The sequence below is a fragment of the Homarus americanus genome, unplaced genomic scaffold, assembly GCF_018991925.1.
Source record: "Homarus americanus isolate GMGI-L3 unplaced genomic scaffold, GMGI_Hamer_2.0 scaffold56333, whole genome shotgun sequence".
NCBI lineage: Eukaryota > Metazoa > Arthropoda > Malacostraca > Decapoda > Nephropidae > Homarus > Homarus americanus.
The window spans coordinates 9,907,945-9,930,927 of record NW_024734940.1 but is presented as its reverse complement, the minus strand read 5'-3'; the positions used below and the strand labels follow the sequence as shown (position 1 = coordinate 9,930,927).

Here is a 22,983-nt window from a genome sequence, read left to right as displayed (position 1 = left end):
AAATTCTTACTACTAACTATTAACACTATAGTACTTAAAAACCGTACAATAGACATCAGATGCAATTCATACAAACACTCACACACCACACACAAAGCAAGCACGCATTTGCACCACACACCATTCGTGGACAGTGGACACATGCTAAATACGTGAATTCGCACACACACACACACACACACACATAAGTACGTTGTAATAAACGAACATCATGAAACTTCCCAAAACAAATTGACTACAAAATAATTCACAAGAAACATACGCTTGTGTTTAATTTATTACAAAGCGAAAGGAAAATTTGATGAAAATAATCTGCCTTAAGTTGTAGGCAGCTTTCAAGGACCTTCAAGTTTTCACTGTGAATTAGGATAAGCTGGGATTAAGATGGAGACCCCATTTTCTCTGAGAGAATTGGTCTGGCCAGAATCCAAATGTTCAATGGTTCGCGCCGTATGTAAAGTTTTTCTCATCTTTAATTCTAATGTTAAAATGCATCGGACTGACTTAAGCTAAAGTTCACAAGATACACAAGAACACACCTGACTGTATTTCACTTTATGCTTCGAGTGCAAAGAAGATCCAAATTATCCATCTTAAAGTTTTGACCAAGACTTCAACCATAACTAGATATGTTTTATTTGTACTATTTAACATCCAAGACACTGACAATATAAACACAGGACTTCTTATAACTCACAAGGATTATCTTCATGACATAATGAATACTAGTGGTAGTTCGCTTCTTACTGATGTACACCTACTGTAGTGAGTCTTGGTATTATGACTCACCTTCGCCTGGTGTTGCTCTACATACCCAGGCAGATATTTCTTTCTTAATTGTTGATGACTAGTGTATTTACTAATCTAGAACGAGTTTAAATACCTTGAATATTGAAGTGTAGTAATTCATTATAACCTCAACATCAAGACCTTGGTTATTGAAGTGCAGTAATACACGATAACATCAATAACATCAACCTCTACATACAGTAATAATATTGTGGAGACGTCTGCAGTTGCCTAGCTTATACTATAGAAGGGCAAGAGGAGACTTAATAGAAGCCTATAAACACCACTATGGTTGGTGAATCACGGTCACCACTATGGTTGGTGAATCACGGTCACCACTATGGTAGGTGAATCACGTTCACCACTATGGTAGGTGAATCACGTTCACCACTATGGTTGGTGAATCACGGTCACCACTGTGGTTGGTGAATCACGGTCACCACTATGGTTGGTGAATCATGGTCACCACTATGGTTGGTGAATCACGGTCACCACTATGGTAGGTGAATCACGGTCACCACTATGGTAGGTGAATCACGGTCACCACTATGGTAGGTGAATCACGGTCACTACTATGGTAGGTGAATCACGGTCACCACTATGGTCGGTGAATCACGGTCACCACTATGGTTGGTGAATCACGTTCACCACTATGGTAGGTGAATCACGTTCACCACTATGGTAGGTGAATCACGTTCACCACTATGGTAGGTGAATCACGTTCACCACTATGGTTGGTGAATCACGGTCACCACTATGGTAGGTGAATCACGGTCACCACTATGGTTGGTGAATCACGGTCACCACTGTGGTTGGTGAATCACGGTCACCACTATGGTTGGTGAATCATGGTCACCACTATGGTAAGTGAATTATGGTCACCACTATGGTAAGTGAATCATGGTCACCACTATGGTAGGTGAATCACGTTCACCACTATGGTAGGTGAATCACGTACACCACTATGGTAGGTGAATCACGGTCACCACTATGGTAGGTGAATCACGGTCACCACTATGGTAGGTGAATCACGGTCACCACTGGTTGGTGAATCACGGTCACTACTATGGTTGGTGAATCAGTCACTACTATGGTTGGTGAATCACGGTCACTACCACTATGGTTGGTGAATCCACGGTCACCACTATGGTTGAATCACGGTCACCACTATGGTTGGTGAATCACGGTCACCACTGTGTTGGAGAATCAGGTCTGGCTATGGTAAGGTGAATCACGGTCACACCACTATGGTTGGTGAATTACAATCACCATGGATTTGGTGAATCACAGTCACCACTATGGTTGGTGAATCACGGTCCACCACTATGGTTGGAGATCACGGTCATCACTATGGTAGGTGAGTCCGCGGTCACCACCCCATGGTTTGAGTGAATCACAGTGCACTATGGTAGGTGAATCACGGTCACCACTGTGGTTGGTGAATCACGGTCACCACTGTGGTTGGTGAATCACGGTCACCACTGTGGTTGGTGAATCACGGTCACCACTATGGTTGGTGAATCACGGTCACCACTATGGTAAGTGAATCATGGTTGCCACTATGGTAAGTGAATCATGGTCACCACTATGGTTGGTGAATCACGGTCACCACTATGGTTGGTGAATCATGGTCACCACTATGGTTGGTGAATCATGGTCACCACTATTGTAAGTGAATCACGGTCACCACTATATTACGTAAGTGAATCATGGTCACCACTATGGTTGGTGAATCACGGTCACCACTATATTACGTAAGTGAATCATGGTCACCACTATGGTTGGTGAATCACGGTCACCACTATATTACGTAAGTGAATCATGGTCACCACTATGGTTGGTGAATCACGGTCACCACTATATTACGTAAGTGAATCATGGTCACCACTATGGTTGGTGAATCACGGTCACCACTATATTACGTAAGTGAATCATGGTCACCACTATGGTTGGTGAATCACGGTCACCACTATATTACGTAAGTGAATCATGGTCACCACTATGGTTGGTGAATCACGGTCACCACTATATTACGTAAGTGAATCATGGTCACCACTATGGTTGGTGAATCACGGTCACCACTATATTACGTAAGTGAATCATGGTCACCACTATGGTTGGTGAATCACGGTCACCACTATATTACGTAAGTGAATCATAGTCACTACTAACGATGTCACTGAATTTCTTCCTCTTTTCCTCTCTTCTTTCTGTGTGACTCATAACTTATGGTGCCTGTTAGTTGTCCCTTAGGTGTCTCACTCTGAACAATATACTGTAGTTGATTTTTTCACTCAATTTCTGTCTGCGTATGACATTAATAAGAGTAGTCTCAACCTTGGTTTATTGGGCATAAACCCATGATAGTATTCCATTACAAGTTTGTTCTGTCAGATGGTTCATTATGGTATTGCATGCCTGTATAATATTCTCTGGCACTTTACATAGTATAAAGGTCCAGCTCCCTAGCCTTAAAATTTATGTGCAATGGATATCTTTCATTTTCAACATGTGACTCACTATATACAGTACTGTACTAGTTTCAGGTCACTAGAGATCCTTTGTTAGTTCCTTCTCCTGCAGAACCAGATATTAAGAGGTTCTGAAAATCGGTTCCTCAATTTCCTTAACACTCCAAGATGCACACCACAGGTATCAGGGTTTGAACATTTATGAACCTTGAGTTCAGTCAATTTGATTTTTAAATACTTCTGATGACTATATACTGTACCTCAGTGCTGTATCAATTTGCCTTATCCTCAAAACTAGGCAGGTTATTTTTGCATCCTCCCTTTCCATCATTGAGGAAAAAAATGCTTTTAAAATCTTTGCTGTATCCTGGTTTACAGCCTCATAACTAAGCACTTCAAGTCTTTACAATCTCAGATGCTCTTCCTGCCATTGTACAGTACCAAAATTCTGAACCGTCTGTGTATTCACCTTGGGTTCCTTCAGTGTGTTCATTTTGTGGTCGTCTGGAGATTGCTTACTCTAACCTTTGGCATATTTTCCCTTACATCATTTAATATTTCATATAAAGATGTATGTTACTGGTATGAGGAGCGTGATATTATATGGCAGTGAAGCATGGGGAGTAAAGAGGATGACATATGTACATTTGAGCAAATTGAAATGAGAATGGTGAAATAGATGTTCATTGTGACATTGAAAGATGGGAAACCCTGTTTAGAGCTAAGAGGGCAGCTGGGTATTGAGAGTATTTACAAGGTTTTGTATAGAGGTGGGCTGAGATGGTGTAGACATGTGGAGAGAATGGAGGAGACCAATTGGATCAAAAAATGTACAGTATGAGCCAATTGAGCAACTAAAACAGTCTTTATTGTGTTAAGAAACATATATTCAATCCAGTAGTCACAGGTTAAGAAAAGTAAAGACATCTAATATCAATCCTTTATTATAGTGTTTTTTATCAACATACAAAAGTAGAGATGATTAAAAAATTACACAAATATAAATTTTACTTCGTTTATACGTGAATTGTTTGTCTGCACTTAAGTCTTCACAGATTGTATTGTTTTCATAATAATGCTTTGGTATAAAAAATTTTTTCAGATTAATATTTCTCAAAGCAAAATTTTTGAGGATTACAAGTCATTTAGAAATATATACTGTATTAATTCACTTAAACTGAAGGCAGTAAATATTATGGTTCATATCAGACTGTTCTACAAAATAATTTTTTTTTATTGGACTACAATTACTACTGGAGTTCTAATTAAAAACTTCATTTCACATGAACTACTGTTTAGTGTACTTAGTGCAAATCAGGTCTGGTGTTCAGTGAGTGTGGTGTGTTGTTTTGGGCATTTAGGATGTGAACTAGTTCTGGTCAGTGAGAGAGAGAGGTTCTGATAAGCCTGTGAATTAATGTAAACTACTATTAGGTGTTGTTAGTGAATGTGTTTAATTTTTGTGAAGATCTTGGTGTGAGGAAGTTGGTTTTCTTTGATGTGAAGACACATCCATGAGTTATTCTTGGCCAAACCCATTTGTTTGCTTCATCTTTAAGTCTTTTGATCAATTAGCTTATTCCCGGGCCTAGCAAGACACTGTAATTTGTGATTTGTAACCATTTTTTTTAACTCCTTGGAGTGATTTTCTGCTTTTATTTTTAACCTGTCTGTTTCCTATGCCTCTCTCGCTGCTTGATTGTCCTCAGTTTGGTGGAGACACAGGCAGAGAAGGAACTAAGTTTGAGAGTGTGGACCTAAGGTTGGGTGTACCAGTTGGTGATCGCTTCTCATGACTTCAGGAATTTAGGAATCATGATCCCAGGGTTTCTGTCTTGACATTCAGTTCCAGATTAATAGAACTGAAAGTTGTTTAGGGGTTTTGTCTCTGAAATGATGGATAAACAAATAAGCTGTAGTCCCTTTGTAGTCAGGTATTTTCTAGTCCCCTTTGTAATCGAGTACTGTATTTTCATGTCCCTACGGCCAGGGAGAGAGGTAAGCTTCACAGACTTGAATGTTGATATGAAATATATTTGAGTACTGTATCTCCATGATGATAAGTTTAGGATGACTGCACCTGAAGTGAGATTGATCCTTCCAGCTAGAATGTGGTAAATGTCTCTTTATTTAAAGAATGCTTATTGTCACAATCCTATTCCAGGGAAATTAAGGTGTTTCGCCTCTACACAGAAAGAAAGCTTCCAGTTTTAAAGCCCTGATTCTCAAACTGAATGCAGTTAATTTTGGATTAGAACCATAAGAGAGGGATCTTATGTATTGTCTACCTAGACCAATGGCCCAACTTATGTGAAGTTGAAATAGATACGGCATCTAAAAATGGCCAAACTACAAACCAATGCTGTGCTCAACCCTTTGATGTCAGTGGTATGATCAAATTTTGCAATTCTTGTCTCAGCCTTACCTGATTTAAAGAGACTTTCCACTGACATGAATACAGGTTTTGGGAATACCTATATGTACCCGTGAACAGAACTTTTTGAGGATGGAACAAATGAAGTCAAAGTTTCATTCAGCATTAACTGTTGATATCTTTCCTTGGTTATGAAAACTCTTGGATGTAAACATCACTACTTTGGCAGCCAAACTGCAAGACTGACATTTCTACTCCCAAACTTTTACTTTGCAATATGCATATACTGTACCTGTAATTATTACAGCAATAATATATCACATTGTTATTCTATGATAAAAGTACAGTACAGCATATGTGTTGCTACATGTCAGTTTTATTAATTAAACAACAACAACAACAACAAATATTTTTCTCATCTCTGCAAACATTTCATTACTTCTCCACTGTACTATACATCCACTTTCCAGTTATTGCTCCAACTCTGGCCCCACCCCATGCCCTGACCACCCTAATGATAATTTGGTCCACCACTGGTGAAAGGTTACAGATTACTGATGTAGATGATGGGCTAATTTCAGGCATTCTTGGAATTTGGTGCCCATTTAAGTTTCTTAGTGATAAAAAGGTTTAAGCTTTCTTGTGGTCATAGGTTTCAGTGATTAAGTTTACTGTGGAATTTTAGGGCTGAATTAGTAAGTGTTGCCCTGAGAATGTCCATTTCTTTGTACAGTATAATGAAGTGTCTTCCTCTATGTGTTCCAATGAGAATGTCATTTCTATTTCTGATGAACTGTGTTCTTTACTTAGAGGATGGCCTCTCATTGACAGTGTGAGCAGGTTGTACATAAGTTACTTTTTGCATCTTAGAATTGCTGTTAGACTTGCCTTAAAATGGTGGAGGAATATATCTGGCTGCCATCAATGGTCTCTTGGACATTATGGTCAGTCAGTGTAGGAAGATGTATCTTATCTAGATTAGGAGATTCATTTCTTCTGATAGATCTGAGAGAAAGGGTTCATGGTCTCCTTTTTTAAAGCACCTCCATATTTAATTGTAGGAACTTCTGGTTCTTCTTTTCGTACTTCATTTTAGAGGGAAGACTCTTTGTGTGTGTGTTTTTTTTTTTTAACAATACATCTGTGGTTGCTTGTCTGAAGAAACAGGGATCTTGTCAGTCCTTTTCCTCTGTTGAAAGTTATTAGGCACATATGTCAAAACTATATGTTCATGTTCCATCTCTGAGAAACATATTGTTGAAATGTCAAACATTCATGATGATGCTCTGTATAGGGATATGCGGTTATGATCAAAATGGACATTAGACAGTGATTCCTTTTGCTGGATTCTTTCTCATGGAGTTAATCCAATGGGGGATATATTTATATTTGTGAATAACTGCAAGCTTCTAGTTTTTGTATCCTTCATCATCAGAACTATGCCCATGGGGTTTGATGCTATCTCTGCTAATAAGAAAATTCCACTAAACATGTGTATCACTCAGGTGAACATATGTAAACCCCAAAACACTGTAGTGAAACTTTTCATGTCCTGCCGAGATCATGTCCTCACCATTGAATTAACTCTATTTACTCCAGTGTTAATTAAATTGGAATATAATTACTGGATAATCCAAAGTTTGATGTTAAATTGTGCATGTGTCAGTTAATTCCATGTATCACTGTATTGTTAATTTTAAATGTTATGTAGTATACAGTAGTAAAATAATAAATGATAAAGCGACTTCTCATTTAATAATAACCTATAATTCAATAAATAAAATATTATGTCGCTTTGCTTCATTTTTTTCTAAGTCTTGCTGTTCTCATTTTCAAGCATTTTCCCACTTTGTTCTTGGGCATCCAGGGCCTGCTGGAGAGCTGCAGCACTATCAAGCAGTGATCTGAACTCCCTGTGCTGAATGAAAAAGGCATTCAAGCATTATCTTTCATATCCTTTACATACACCGTGCAATATCGATCTTGATATATCATTTCTTTTCATCTGTGTAGAATACGTGAGTACTGTGCAGCATTGTACAGTACTGTACTGTATAGTGAATACATTAATACTGTAAATAATTAATAATACAAAAATATCTACAGTAGTACTTTAAAAGCCTCTGCTCATACCACAATTTATAAAAGTGTCAAATTTAGTCTAAATTTTCAAGTGCTACAATGTAGCTGACTAGAAGCTGATACATTAAATAATTTTTTATTCACAAGATCTTAAAATTACAGTAGAAACCTTTAAAAATAATCCAACCAACCTTGACTCCATGCACGGTCTCACTCAATCGTCTCTCCTGGCGTTCATGATCCAATGTTATTTCTACAGAATCCAACTTTGCCTGTGAAAGAGGTAAGTTCATTAAAACTACAGTGCTAACCCACTGTAAGCTCAGCATGCATTATTGAAGAAGATAACTTTCAGTGAATCAGCTTTCAACAAGATTATTATAACATAATTAATATCAATACATGTTCCTGAGAGTGTAGTTTCTTACCTACCATATTTTATGGCATATAAGATGCCATTCAATGATGAATGGCACAATAACTTTGCAAAAATGATTTGCATTAGGCACATTAAAATTAGTAGTGTACTGCATATACCTGTAACTCTAGGCATTTCTCTCTGAGATGTGCTGCGGAGAGTCGTTCTTCCCGAGCCTCTTGCCTTGCTCTACGAGCAGATTCTTGGGATTCCACTGATGCTTCTGTGTGATGCCTCTTAGCTTCAAGTAGCTCATTATTCAGGGTCTGATTCTCCTGGAACACAAATGTTGATATTCTATCAATCACTTCATTAAGCTTTGGACAAATCATCTTTCTCATTAAAATATCTATACAGGTACAGACTTGTCTTTGAGCACTCAAACTTATTCAAATATAATTTTAAAGAATAATGATGAACTTGTACTGTAATTTTCGACAACACAAACTATATGGGTAATTAAAAATATAAAACATCTACCAATAAGTGGTTTATTTTGAGAAAAAAATAAAATAAAGAAAGTTGTTTCACCAAAAGCCATTTTTATACCTTTGTGTACTGTATGATCAACCATCTTTCAGTAGGAATATATGCTGTCTAGGACCCAGAAGCCCTTACATTAGCAACTGGGACTAATCTTATGGTTAATAAACCTCCTCTGTTGCACCTCTGTGATAGTAAGAAACAAATGCTTCTTCGACTCAGCCAGGAAAGAGAGAAGGTAGGATGAGTACATGACATCACAGGAGCAATGGCTTATCTTGCCTTTCCTCTGAATCAGCCATACTAATCTCTTGCACCTCAATCCCCTTCAGTCTTGGTCAAACGTATCAGTGAAATGGTGGTCCCCTAATTCACTCCGCACACATTGGAGGTAAGTGTTTTGCCTCTAATTTAGCACTGATTTAGGTGTTGTGGCTGAGTCACTCAGTCCTCAGTGTTAGAATATGGCTAAAGTTTAATTTTCTGACATTTCAGATATTGATTATTGTTTGTTACCAGTCAACTAAGGTACATTTGACTTGCTGAATGGGAACCAGCAACACCCACCCATTCAAGGAATCGGCTATTTTCACAGTGAATACTCAAGACAGGATATTGACAGTTAGTTTTTCCTGAAATCCCTTCTATGATTAAAAGTGGTTTTCCCACCTTGTGGTATAGAAAGAAGAGGCAAAACTTGGAAGAACAGGCAGTCCTGTGGCAACTAGACAGGAGTCCCGTTTTTAGGATCAAATCCAAGATAGTGGGTGAACAATAATTTCTGGAGCCATTTTCTAGGCCCTGAAGTCTTTCTGACCTTTAATGGTAACCTCTATCATTTAAAAACCCTTGTCTGCCAGAAATGATGGGGCCAGGTAAAGTTTGTAAGATAGCTACATCATCAGTAATTGTTGATATGCTTGATAACAAATGGATCATAATATGGAATTTTAGGACCAGTTCCCTGATATTAGTTTATGCGTTGTTTGAAAGCACACAAGAAATTAGATAAAAGATGGCCATATGCTCATATACTGTCCCTGATAAAGTTACTACTGTATTACCATATACAGGTACCACTAACCAGTGCTAGAGAGGACATTTCCTCTTGGAGCCACTGTGAGGAGTGATCAAGAGAGTTGAGGTGACAAGTTCTGTCCTGCAGCAGGCGGCCAACCTCTGTTGTTATGTTTCCAATAGCAGCGCTTGCTTCAAGACCGGAGAGTAATGACCCCAGCTGATCCTCTAATATAGATATTTTACTGGTGAGCATCTCTAGCTCTGTAAAATTAGAAAACAATTGTAATGTTTAATACCTTTTATATATCTGTGATATCATTATGCTTTATTTTAATGTACAGTAAATGAATAATATTTGTCATAAAAGAAACAAAAGATTACAATATAGTTTAATTAGTAGAGGAATAAAATACAGAATACTTTAAAATACTGTACTTGTAAAGAAACAAACACGAAGGTCACTAGTGTAGGTTCCGTGTGGCTAACCACGATTTAAGTCCTGGAGTGTACTGTAGCGTACTTAGCTGTTTCATAATTGAACTGTTGGCATGGTGATACTAAATAGTTTTTACTTGATTGTTATGATGTTATAAGTCCCTGAGAAAACTAGAATTTGTAGTCTATCAGTAGGGTTGGCAAAAAAACTGATCTCAATCATATTAAGGTACTCGACAGATTTTCATGTTAATTTTATCATAGTTAAGAGGGTAATGTGTATGCTAGTTTACCTTGGTTTTTTGTATTGATCTTGGTGGAGAGTGCCTGCTGAAGGCTGTGAAGAGCTGCGTCCTTCTCCCGCAAAAGTGTGTGAAGCTGTTCTTCTCTGGCCTGACCATCTCCTACTTCTTTCATCATGCACTATAAGGAAATATACTTTACTTGATCCATTCATGATAAAATAACCTGCACCCAAACTTTCAATCTTATTGTCAATAGTTTGAGAAAAAGGAACATAAGATGCCTGTGGGAGGTCAGTCAGTTGCTGTTTGCAGATACCACTGTTTTGGTTGGCAGTTTAGAAGAAATGTTAAAATTTTGGTCATTGACTTTGTAAAACTTTGTACATTACAGTAAAACATCTGTCAACTGAAATGTTGAGAACCAAGTAGCTTCCTTAAAATGAAAAACTGTCAAGTACTGTAAAAGGATGATTAGGTAAAGTGATCATGTAATGAGTGTTTTTCTGAGTTCACAATTCCCAAGATGTTGGATTATCGTGCCCCAGACTAACATGGGGAATGCCTTGCCTCAGAGTATTTTCCCCATGTTAAATAACAGGCAGCAGTTCAAATCATCCCATTTTAAATATCTTCAGTCATTGACAAGAGGATGCCTTGGTAAACAGATTTGACAATATGTACAGACAATCCCCAGGGTATGGATGACTCGGGCTATGGATTTCCAACTTTACGAATACTCTCCCATAAATCCTATTTCAAATGAGTACCAAGAAATTCCCAGGCTGAGTGGGAACATTTCCAACCATACCCCACCTGTGAGCTGTATCTTATGTTATGGTTATTTTTAACTGGTAATTTTGAGAAGATGTACAGAGGGTCCTCATTAACCAAGGCTATTAGGGACCCAAAAATTGCCACTTAGAGTGATCATAAGGTTATAACATCTTAATATGCTCACAAATCTTCATAAAAATTTGGTTGGAACTTTTGTATCAGTGTTCAAGCTTAAAAAACAAAACTAAAGAGTCCTGATAATTAAAGTATTCACTGCTCATGATTAACATCAAAGGCTAATAAAGAAACTTCTGAAAGTGTTAGTAAAGTTGTTGTATTATTTACAAAGCTCATTGAAGTGAATGTATCCAAAGTTCTATGTAAACTGACCTGGACGTGCTCATCATACTGGTGAGTCCCTGTAGGTGTGGGAAGCGGGCTGAGGCAGCTACCATATTCTACAGTGACCTCTTTCCCCCATGCTGATCCTCCGAGGTTACGAGGACTGTCACTGCTTTTGGTGCTGCTAAAGTTGTTACTGCTGTCACTGCTATTGTTCCGTCGTCTTTGTACCTGACTCCATATTCGATCTTGGAGATCTTTTACCTGTTGTAATAAAGAATAACAATAATGCGGGTAACTGGAAATAAGAGGAGAAACAGATTTTCCCTTCACATGCTGTCATTCCTTCACAAAGTGTTATGGTGTTCCCCCCTTTCACAAAAATGTCCATAAAAATCTTACTAGTTAATACTGGTCATGTCACACAACCTAGCATCAGCCATCTGCAGCATCTCCATCCTCCTCAAAATGAATATATGTACTGTATATGTACTTGATGTAATGTTTTCCAATCATTTGAACAAACACACCACTAACTCTTGGATGTCCATCCAATTTACCGCATGTTCCTTCCTCACCCCATTCCTCAATCTCCTCCTTAGTCTTACCTTCCCCCTTCTCTTTCTCTCTCCTACCTTCCTTTACTGAATTATACACTCCTTTTTACCAACCTTGCTTTTCGTATTCTCTCCACACCACCTGAGCAAACTCTGGTCAGCTCTGTCTAACATTCACTTCCACACTTTCTTTTGAAATCTGCTTCTTATTCTTTGCACCCTATTATTCCAACACACTGCCAAATTGCTTCTTCCTCTTCCATCCAGACTGCCATGATTCACAGTTGTCCCCTTCTCCCCCTCTGTCCGCCTCGAGGCGCAGATCACGTGCTGTAGAGACGTTTTTATCTACCTTCACTAATATGGCTCTCAGCCTTACAAATATTGTGCTACTGGGACAGTTTGTTTTCCTGCAGATAGAGGAAAGGTTGGGGAGTACTAAATTTTGGGGAAAATGACACTTAGCCCCGTCGCAGTCAGCGCCTACTTTGTTCATACTATACAGGTGCGTGCTGTCAATTACATGTCCTTCCAAAAATTATTTCTCTTATATCACCAATTCCATTATGTAGTTCCTATATTTATTCCTAAACTTAAGTACCGATAGTTTTTAGGAATTATTAAGATAATCTTAAGATATCTACTAAGCATAGATAAAAAAAATAATTTACTGTACCGTATATCACGGCCTATAAGACGAAATTTGAACATTAAAAAAATCTGCCCAAAGTTAGGGGGTCGTCTAAACCACCAAGTTTAAAATTCTTACCTCTTAAATATTGTGGTTTAGTGTGTCAAGAGTGGTGATGAAAACATCGTAAGCCACTCACAAGGTCTTACCACTAATTATTTTATACTGAAACTTACGTTTGGCAAGCTGGATTCAAATTAAGATTACCGGTATATTAAAATAATAAAAATGTATTATAAACCTGTCTAACATACCGTAAAAGAGATTTATACCCCTGTAATAAACACAGCTATCATCACACACCCCTCCCCACGCCCCCCCCATTTGCCAGTGAGGAGACAAGAAAGGAAAAGTGCATTAATTCTTGAAACTATCGACGGTTAATTACAGACGCTCAAGTGACGTCACTAGTGTTTACACTACACCAGCTGGTAATATTTGATGCCATTACTTGAAGTGAATTGGCCTTATTTTAAGTAACTAACTATAAATAAATACAAAAATTAAAAAAAAAGATCAAAACTGAGAAATAATATACTGTATGTATGTTGTGTTGTCAAAGTAAGAGGAACAATTGTGTAAGTACGTAATATTTTTTCACTCAAATCCTAATGAAACACTACTGGAGAACATTCCTTTGTCGCAAAACAGTTTATAAATTAAAGAAAATAATTACAGTGTGTTTAATATATTACAGTATATTATAAATAAATAAATAAAACAAATAATTCGGTAAATCTATTTAAAGTAAATGGAAAATAAGCAAACATGTTATTTACCAAGACCCTTCCGTCTGGCTCAGGGTGAGATGTAGGGGAGATAAAGAAGGCTATTTATAGCCCATCAGAAGTGGCTAGTACCCTAATGCACCATAAATAATTCATTGAACATTCATTTTTTGTACATAGTATATTCAGTATATATATATATATATATATATATATATATATATATATATATATATATATATATATATATATATATATATATATATATATATATATATATATATATATATATATATATATATATATATATATATATATATATATATATATATATATATTTGTGTAATAAATGTATGTAGTAAGTACATACTGGTAACCTTTTTCACTCAAATCCTAATGAAACATCACAATTAGAATACGGTGGTTGCTGTTGAACCACATGTTGTATAAATAGTCACACCACCCAGACGAGGGAACACTCCCACCACGCTTCAGTGACGTCACTAGTGTTTACACTACACCAGCGAGTATAATTTGATGACATTACTTGAAGTGAATTGGCCTTATTTTAAAAAATCAAGGATGGTTGGTAAAGGACTACTGAGTCAGTGGGTAAGTGTCACATTTGGGGTACTGGTCTTATACAGCAAATAGAGCTCAAAAGCTACTTTTTAAATGGAAATTTGGGGGGGGCGTCTTATGCACCCCGCCGCCTTATAGGCCGTGATATACTGTACTTAATTTTGTATTACAAACCTTTTTTTGCAAACAGCCGGTCTCTTCAGATAATGCTGTAGATCTGTGCTTTTCCATTTGTAGTTCAGTCCTTAGCTGTAAGATGGTGAGGTCTAAAGATCTTATTTGACCTTCCAATTCACATCGTGTTGCAGCACTGGTGTCAATCTGGAAAAGGTATTTTTCTTTTTATTCTTACAACACTTTTTTTCTACTAGCCTGAAGGGTATTTATAATCAAGAACAAACAGACTCTCCATTCACTTACCAGTACCTTCATTCACTCACTCTAACTGCTGTGATATCTCCATAAACCACTTGATTCAATGCTCTCCTATCATGCGCATGATCTGGTGTTTGTTTGATGTCCACCCTTCTTTATTATAGTAAAACCCTCGATGTACGCAAGGGATGCATTCATGAAAACCCTCATAATGTACCTGTACTGAGTTGTCAATCCGAGGAAGTCATGTACTGTACAGTATTGTACAACAATTAACAACTGCCTTTAATTGTTTTTGGTTTTATTACTTTACTTGTTAATGGTGTTGAAATAAAATAATTTTTCCTAGGCAAAATTTTGACTTTTTCTGTTACCTTATTTCCTTTGACTATACAGGGGGTCCCTGACTAATGAACGTCCGACTTATGAACGCCCGCAAATATGAATGGGGTTAAACTTGTAATTTACAGGTTATTTTATTTATCTGATAACATATTTTTTACTTTCATTTACTGTGTTTTGTCATTCTATTTCTTCTTTTGTCATACAGTAGTTGGGTTTTAAACATTGTTCTGTAAGTACAATATGCACATAGCATGTGTTCCAACTTACGTACAAATCCGACTTTAAGAACGTCCACAGAAACGGAACCCGTTCGTAACCCGAGGACCCCCTGTACAGTATTTCTGTTCCCCCAAAATCGGAACCTCCCTCATAAAATTCTGGATCCACCCTTGCAGTGATAATGCTATAATGTAGATCTAATTCAACCATAACCAGATCCATTGATTTTCTGAGGGGTAAAGGGTTGCTGATTGATTATAATGTTGTAACTCAAGACCAGGAAGATTGATGAGCTTTTAAACAGTCATCATGACATATTTTCTCTCTCTCTACTAATCTAAGAAAATGTTAGATCAAGATAAGCTGCCGGCAGGGCTCCACTACAGATGGGAAGGTGAGAAGCTGGGCTCTCCACTCACCTTCAATCAAAAGAGGAATTTCATGATTAATCACCCTTTTATAATTTACAAGTATTATGGATAGTTTAAGTGGGGGAACACAACCTATGGTACATGTCTAATAATTTAAATAAACAAATGATCAGTTGTTTGTAAATCTGACCTTAAGTACAAGTGACTGACAGCACTTTAACATTACCAACTAATACGTGTACATCTTAATGTTATAAAATATAACAGGTAATTTACTGCTTCCCACAACCAGCCATGGGAACAATACAGTTAATCAGTTGTAATTTAATGCTCTGCCTGTACAAGATCATTCTGTGTGGGGTGAGTGGCTCATTAGGAATCGTCATTTTCAGAGACTGCTGACGACTGACAATGGTCAGCCAGCATAACGTTTTAAGAAGTATTTTGTGTTTTAAATGGTAACATCCACAACAATCAGAGACCCTTTTACCTTTGGAAATCGATGGATCCATGAACATGTGGAAAGATAACTACAGTGTGCTCAAGGAAGTACAATGTGATGGCTTTGATATGTTGAGATAGTGTGTTACTGGTGAACTTATGTATCAATAAAGCCAGTAGATCATAAAGTGGTTTACAAAGAATGCCATTATTTACTAACTTTATCTTGCAGGTCTTTTTCTCTCTCGCTGTGTTCCAATTTCAGATTGTTGATTGACGCCTTTAAAGCCGATATTTCTTTTATTAACTTTTGGTGCTGTTCTTGTTCTGTAGACAATTCACTTTCCCTGTCAATAAAAATTAGCTAGTTTAAATTAGTAATACTAACAGGATAGAAAGAGTAATGAATGCTGAGATATGACCGAATGATCATGAAATCCTATTTCATAATAATATTGAGCCAGGATCAGGGCAACATAAATAACTCCTATCTCAGCCTGGTAGGGAGAGAACTAGGGGATGTGGCCGCCTCAGCTGACTCTCGGGGCACGCAATTTGAATTTATTCCGGGACCCAATTTCGCATAAGCGGGAAAGCTTTCGTAACATGAAATAGTGGTGTCAATTTAGGAAATTCATATCAGCGAATTTTCATATCTCGAGGGATACTGTACCTGTATTGTAAATACTTTTGAGTATCTGGGCCCCGACCAGCAGTGCACATCCCCTTAAATGTTATCTGCAAAGTAAAGTCCACTTCTTCCCTCCATACAGCCTATTACATTAAGTTAGATTCTATTATAGTACTGTACCATAGGTGTTTTTTTACATGATTCAGTGTTGATTAGGTTGTAATTCATTGTATGACATTTCTGTGCCCCTCATGATAGATATGTTAGGTGAATTTTGGGTGGGGAAACTGAGTTGATGTAGCGAGAGCTGTGTAAAAAAAAAATCCTGTATTTGTTTGTCATGTTAATGCAAACTGCTCCATATAAAATCACATAATAACAAGGAATGTTAATTGTCTAATGATGTGGTGTTTGTGACTTGTTGCTTCCTTCTTTAAATGGTGAACAGTTGCTTCTAGAGATCCCTTTCAGGACTTGGTTGTGATGGGGAAGCATAACCAAATCATGAAATCATCACACTTTATGATGGCTAAGGGTTAAACCCAGGATTTCAATCCAGCAGGACTCATGGCTATGATTCACAAGTTGCCCTGCAAAAGGCATTGGCCATAGATTCTGTTTTTAATACTGTATTTCAATTGTAATATTTGGATAAATTATGTAGTGAGTCTTCATTTATAATAGCAATGTACAGTAATTAAAAACCTGCCATGAAGCTTAAGTTTAACAGGTCACAGCTCATTTACCATAATTTTCACCTAAACACACACACACAGAACTAAGTGGAAAAAATGTTGTGCTCACAATGTGAAATACTGAGGTAAACCAAGTACTTGTATAGAGTACAGTACAGTATTTGACTTTGAATCCAAGGTACTGGGAGGTTCTACCTGTGAACACTTAGAGATGCTATATCTTAACTAGGATAACTGATAATAAACAGTGACACAATAATAACATTCACTGAAAGGACCCCACAGGAGAGAGAGAGAGAGAGAGAGAGAGAGAGAGAGAGAGAGAGAGAGAGAGAGCACTTCTTTCTAGTACCATGTGTTGAGTATCTTATTAAGGCAGAGGTAGTTTGAAAATAATGCCACTCAAAGTAATACAGGGTACTTACAATTCATTTACTCTGTAGGATAAGTTCTTCTTGTGTGTAAGAGAAGAGTCAAGTTGAAGTCGTAATTGGTCCAACTCTTCCTGCTGCTGCTTTATGGTAGATCTAAGTCCTTCAATAAGCAAAGTATTCTCTTCCTGGGGATTTTCCATAAAATTATTTATCAATTACAGACAAAACTATAACACAAACACTTTTAAAAAATATAAGAGTTTTTGTCAAATTACTCCGAGGTATTTAAGCTACAGTAAGAGATGACAAGTGCAATAGAGGGAGAAAATGTGACACAGGAGAGATAAGTATATTTGCAGCAACTCCTCGACTTAAGTCATACTCGACCTATGACCACCCGGACATACGACCGCCTCAGTTGTACCCAAATTTTTACAAATTACGTATTTTCGAGTCCAAATGTTAGTGATTGCGCTGTGTACTGACAAAATTTTCGTTTGTAATTCACTTTAAAATGGCTGGCAAGCTTAAAAGTGAGAATTTTGTGGTGCTGAGAAGAAAAAGAGACACCCATTTTAGATTTTCTATGTATTATTTAAGCATTTTCGACTTACGACCTGGATTTAGGTCCCTAACCCTGTCGTAAGTCGAGGAGCAGCTGTATGTTTTTAAATGACTAATTGAATTCTGGTGCATATGCATATCTAAATATGAAGTCCACTATTGATTAAGATATTTAATTAAACTCTCCCCCCCCCCCCATTCCAATTCATAGGAAATCAAGGAAATTCATAAACCTTAATAAATAATCATGATTTTGTGCACTGTAATAATGGATAAAGGAGATGAGGGGGTAACATATTCAGTTAATCCACCAGAATATACTGATCACCCTTCCCTCCTCATTGTACCATCAGCCTCAAATGATGTGGACATGGTTCAGCTGTTACCCTTTAAGGCTGGAAGTCTTGTTAGACGTTTTATATATTTTCTACAGGTCAATTATCTACAATACTTTCTACTTAGTTCCAGCTGACTAAACACAGACAGTTTTTGTGGATGCATAGTGTATGCTGTACTGCATAATATGTGTGTGTGTGTGTGTGTGTGTGTGTAAATGTACCGGTATTTGTGTATGTACAAGAGTGCAGTACTGTACAGGTATATATGTTTCTAATGCTGCAAATTAGAGAGGCTATATTGTACAGGGAGGTGGTGAGGGGAGTATATTATTCAGGAAAATACTTTTTTTTACTGGACTTTCGAACGATCCAGGCCATTTTATACTGTATAATTATTAGTCCAGTAAAGTGAGATGTAACTGTAATTAGTTTTCATCTAAATTTGTTAAGTCTTACAAAAACTGAATGATGCAGTGGGAACATAAAAAACAATATTACTTGCAAAAGCTTGTTTTACTTACATCAATGAGATTAATTTGTTTTGTCCGAAGATTTAAATTGTTTTTCAATTCAACCAAAGTTGACTCTAGAGTTTGCTTCTCTTTAGCAGTGTCTTGTAACCTGTGTTCCAACTGGCTCACTCTGAAATAATAATTACAACGCAAATATATGAATAAAAACACCAAATATACTACTTAAAGACTTTCCTTCATTTATTGTGCGTGCTTCATAAATCATATTCTATATCTATAACCTACATGACAAACAACTGATGCTAGGGAGAGGCAAGGATGGCAGGGTGTAATAATAAGATGGTGATCTGGTAACACTGATAGACTTACGGTATTTATTTTTTCACGTTTTATTTTAAGATTCACACAACATCTTTCCTGCAATTATTCCTAACTCTATCCATATTTATTACGAGTATCTACAGTATTTAATGTGGGGTCAGTCAATTAGTAGCACAATATATTAAGTAATAAACAGTTAACTTGTTGTTATCTGGTCTTTAACATACCAGAATTTTCATGAACACCCTAATTCAAATTCAATTAAAAAAACAAAAACAATTTAAACCAACTGCAGATGTTATGTCACAGAATGCTCTTGTTTAGCACAACTCCAGGGGTTAGCAGAGCCTGTAGTCTTTCTCTAACATTTGTGAGATGTCTGTATAAAAACTATCTGTACAAGATTAAAATGCCAACTAATAGTTTGAATTAAAACAACAACAGCATAATGTAATATAAAACAACAACAAATAAAGCTTTCTGTGAATTACTAGTGAATACAGGCAGTTCTTCGATAACACGGTACAGTAGTCGTGTTCCCGAAGAATATCTCGTAATTGAAAAGTTGTGTTATAACAGGTGATTCAGTGGGAATTAAGGAGGTAGTAGGTTGAAACACCAACATGACGGACATTTTTCTTTACAATTTCTTTTATTACTGTAAGTTTTAATGTGTTCTTTTATAATAACTGATTTAGTTTGACATCAATCATTAATAGAATAAAAACATGAAATGAGGAACAATGCTTGTTAATGTTTTAGTGTACAGTAGTTGCCAAGCGATAAAAAACATAGCAGTGAAGAGGGAAAATGATGAAATTAGTGGAGTGTAGCTCTAACAGATTTTTAATGATAAAATATTTTTTTTAAATCAAAACACTTCTAACTATAAGAAATGTAAATAAACTTATAAAATATGTTCAGGAGACAAACAATATAGGGTAAAGCACAGTCCATGATAACATGTGTTTAACATATACAGGTTGAACAAAGACTGAGGGACGGAGAGTTGCCAAGTCTGAATCTCATGTCATTACCAGATCCATCAAGAGTCATGATCAAATCGAGTGTTCCAATACCCAATTTATTAGAATACAGTACAGTAAAACTTTTATATATATATAATAATCACTCATTTGTGGTTACACCCATGATATCTGAGACTACCAATGTCCCCCTCTCCAGGTTATACTCATAAATAAATGAAATGATTCTGCAGAGTGCAGGGTTGTTTTAAAATGTTTGAGAAGGATATAATTAGTCATATTGAGGCCTCTTGAGATTTTTTCAAAGTGCAGGCAGAGTACTGGAGAAGTCAGTCACCAGATTTTCATGGAGATGTCAAGTTTATGCTCACTCCAGAGTCCGGCTATTTACAATATTTTAATCAGGAAAAAGACTCCGGCTATTTACGATATTTTATTCAGGCTTCCTATTCATTGTAGTCCAGACCCTGATAAGCCCACAGATAGTGGGAGTGAGGAGGTGTCTAATCCTGATGATCCAGAGAAGAGGTATCCCCTTGTTTTGCATTAATTACTTCAAGTTAATTCATTTTAGCAAAAAAATCTTAAACATACCTGGAGTCTGCCTCACGCTGTAAGTCAGACAGTTTGTGTTGAAGTTGTATCACTGTAGCAGCATTTTCCACTGCCTCTTTCTTTGATATCTCACTGATCTTTATTTTCTCCAGCCTGTAAATGGTTAATGTAGGAACTGAATCACTTCGGGTAATTGAGCCAATTTTACAAATACAGTACCTGTAAATTACACCAACACTTCAGATACATTTTACAGTAGCTTATAATTACCAGAAATCAAGAAAAAAATCAGTACACAAACAACTTTGGATCATCAACTAAATACTACTGGATACTGTTTATTACTGGTGCAACATCTGTTGATAAAACACAGCTCTTTATGTCTTTTTTGTTTGTTTTATCTTCTCTTCACCTACATTTTTTATACTGGTTCAAAAACCTCTTCTCCCATTCCAATCTAATTTATAATAGTTTTGAAGTGTAAAGCCTGCCAATGGTCACAAGTAGAAGTGACAACACTTTGTAGCTTGAAATGTTATATGTATCAATATGAAAACAAACTATCCATGAGTTTCAACGATAATAATTAGAAATCTAATGATAATTAAGTAATCCTCAGAAACTGTTGAACTTCACCTAAATGCAAATCAGGTCTAAACTCTTAAATTATGCAAAACAAATCTGTGGCTACCTTTGCTGTGCCCAAAAATTTAGCTATAAATTAAAGAAAAATTATTTTATTAATTGTTATCATATATGCAAAATAAAACAAAACACAATACTGTATAAGATACGTTACTTTTATATTTAGTAGGAATGACAAGCTCGTACAGTATTGTTGCTTCCATAAGCTTCCTCCAGTGAACGCTTGAAGATTCGGACAAAAAACTTGGGGGTTCTGGGCTCAGAAGCATTCCCAAAACAGGGTGAAGGTAGTTTTAAGCTTAAAGTTTTTATTTTATAAAATGTCACAGACTTAACAGAATATAATTTACATTGCTGGAATCCTTGCAAGATAGCAAATAAATTTTTTCGTCCTTTAGTCCTTTAGGGGGCTGTAAGCCCCCCGACAGAAATTTTCTGAAGTATGACCAATATAATGGGCTTTTTTAGGTCATTTTGAAGCCTTGTGCACATGATATTAAGAGATATTCTGAGGTCAATAGTAATTACTCTTTACTATACAAAAATGCCCAAGTACAATAGTGCATTAACCCTTAGGCCCCGGGTGACGTTCCAGAACGTCCGCCTATTTTCCCGCCATTTTTTTTTTTTTTTAAACTTCGATTTTTTTCACGATTTAACCCCGTGGGGGGATACTGCCAGCAACACCCTAACCCGGGGCTTAAGGGTTAAAGAAAAAGTATTGTAATTTTCTGATGAAGGGAGGGGGGGGGGGTTCTGGAAACAACCCCCCTCTCCCCTGATCCACCCTTGCATGTGGAGGGTGTGTGGGAGGTCAGAGTTTGTGGCGGAGCACTGTTGCTAAGGATGCTGTTGTGTTACCAAGGCGAGTACCATGGGCAACTGCGATGCAGTGTGTACATAAACTTCTATATATACGTATATATATATATTTTTTTTCATTATTATTGTACTGTTTATATGCTATTGTTATTGCTGTTTATATGTCTCTAATTTTAAGTTTTAATGCTACTATGTTCAGTTAAAGCTGACTTTTAGGGGTGAATCTAGTGATCTGAACAGAATCTTCACAACCAGTTACAGATGGTTTAGTTTATATTTTAGGTCTGGTGCTACAAATTCCAGAAAAACCTCCTATCTGGCAACCCCCAGATCCAAGCGTACCGGATAAATGGTCACATACCTGTGTTTCTTTTGCAGGCATTTCTAGATCTGTAATTCATCCACCTGGTCTTATGCCCTCTTCTCCTTTTTTACGGGTCAACAGCACCAGAGGGTTAAGCTTCCCACATCACTAATGTCTATTCTATCATGTGTACAGTATTTAAACTCAGATTTTGGTGTCTGATTTTTCAGTTAATTTTTTCTAATGCCTCTTATTACTACAGTATTAGTGTCAAAAAGAAATGGGATACTTTACTGTGTTTCACGGAGGTTTTCTTCTGCCTGGGCCAAGCACTGCCTCAGTGAGGTTATATCTGCTCTATTCCGCTCTTTCACTCTTAAAACTTCATGTTCACTAGTCCTTAATCTGCAGGGTAAAATGGAAGATCGTTATATTAAATCCCACTTTATAGCAAGGGGAGATGGAGTGACCTGTGACATCCACCTGGAGCACCATCTGTTGAGCTCGTCACCAGGGGGTTGACATACTCCAGC

The 22,983-nt window shown here is 36.9% G+C and overlaps 1 protein-coding gene across 4 annotated transcripts in view; it reads right to left on the bottom strand.

The window, feature by feature from the left end:
- Positions 1-4,813: 4,813 nt before the first annotated feature.
- Positions 4,814-22,983, bottom strand: part of LOC121870625 (ERC protein 2-like) — a 37,736-nt gene continuing 19,566 nt past the window's right edge. For all 4 annotated transcript variants that reach the window (XM_042372481.1, XM_042372484.1, XM_042372482.1 and 1 more), the window contains exons 9-20: positions 22,745-22,855; positions 20,719-20,832; positions 18,866-18,986; positions 17,494-17,627; positions 15,963-16,089; positions 14,166-14,312; positions 11,482-11,697; positions 10,366-10,495; positions 9,702-9,898; positions 8,254-8,409; positions 7,908-7,988; positions 4,814-7,552 (exon numbers count right to left, since the gene is read on the bottom strand). In XM_042372481.1, coding sequence (XP_042228415.1) covers positions 7,445-7,552; positions 7,908-7,988; positions 8,254-8,409; positions 9,702-9,898; positions 10,366-10,495; positions 11,482-11,697; positions 14,166-14,312; positions 15,963-16,089; positions 17,494-17,627; positions 18,866-18,986; positions 20,719-20,832; positions 22,745-22,855 — 1,642 coding nt within the window. In that variant the 3' untranslated portion in view covers positions 4,814-7,444. The remainder of the gene's footprint in view (positions 7,553-7,907; positions 7,989-8,253; positions 8,410-9,701; positions 9,899-10,365; positions 10,496-11,481; positions 11,698-14,165; positions 14,313-15,962; positions 16,090-17,493; positions 17,628-18,865; positions 18,987-20,718; positions 20,833-22,744; positions 22,856-22,983) is intronic.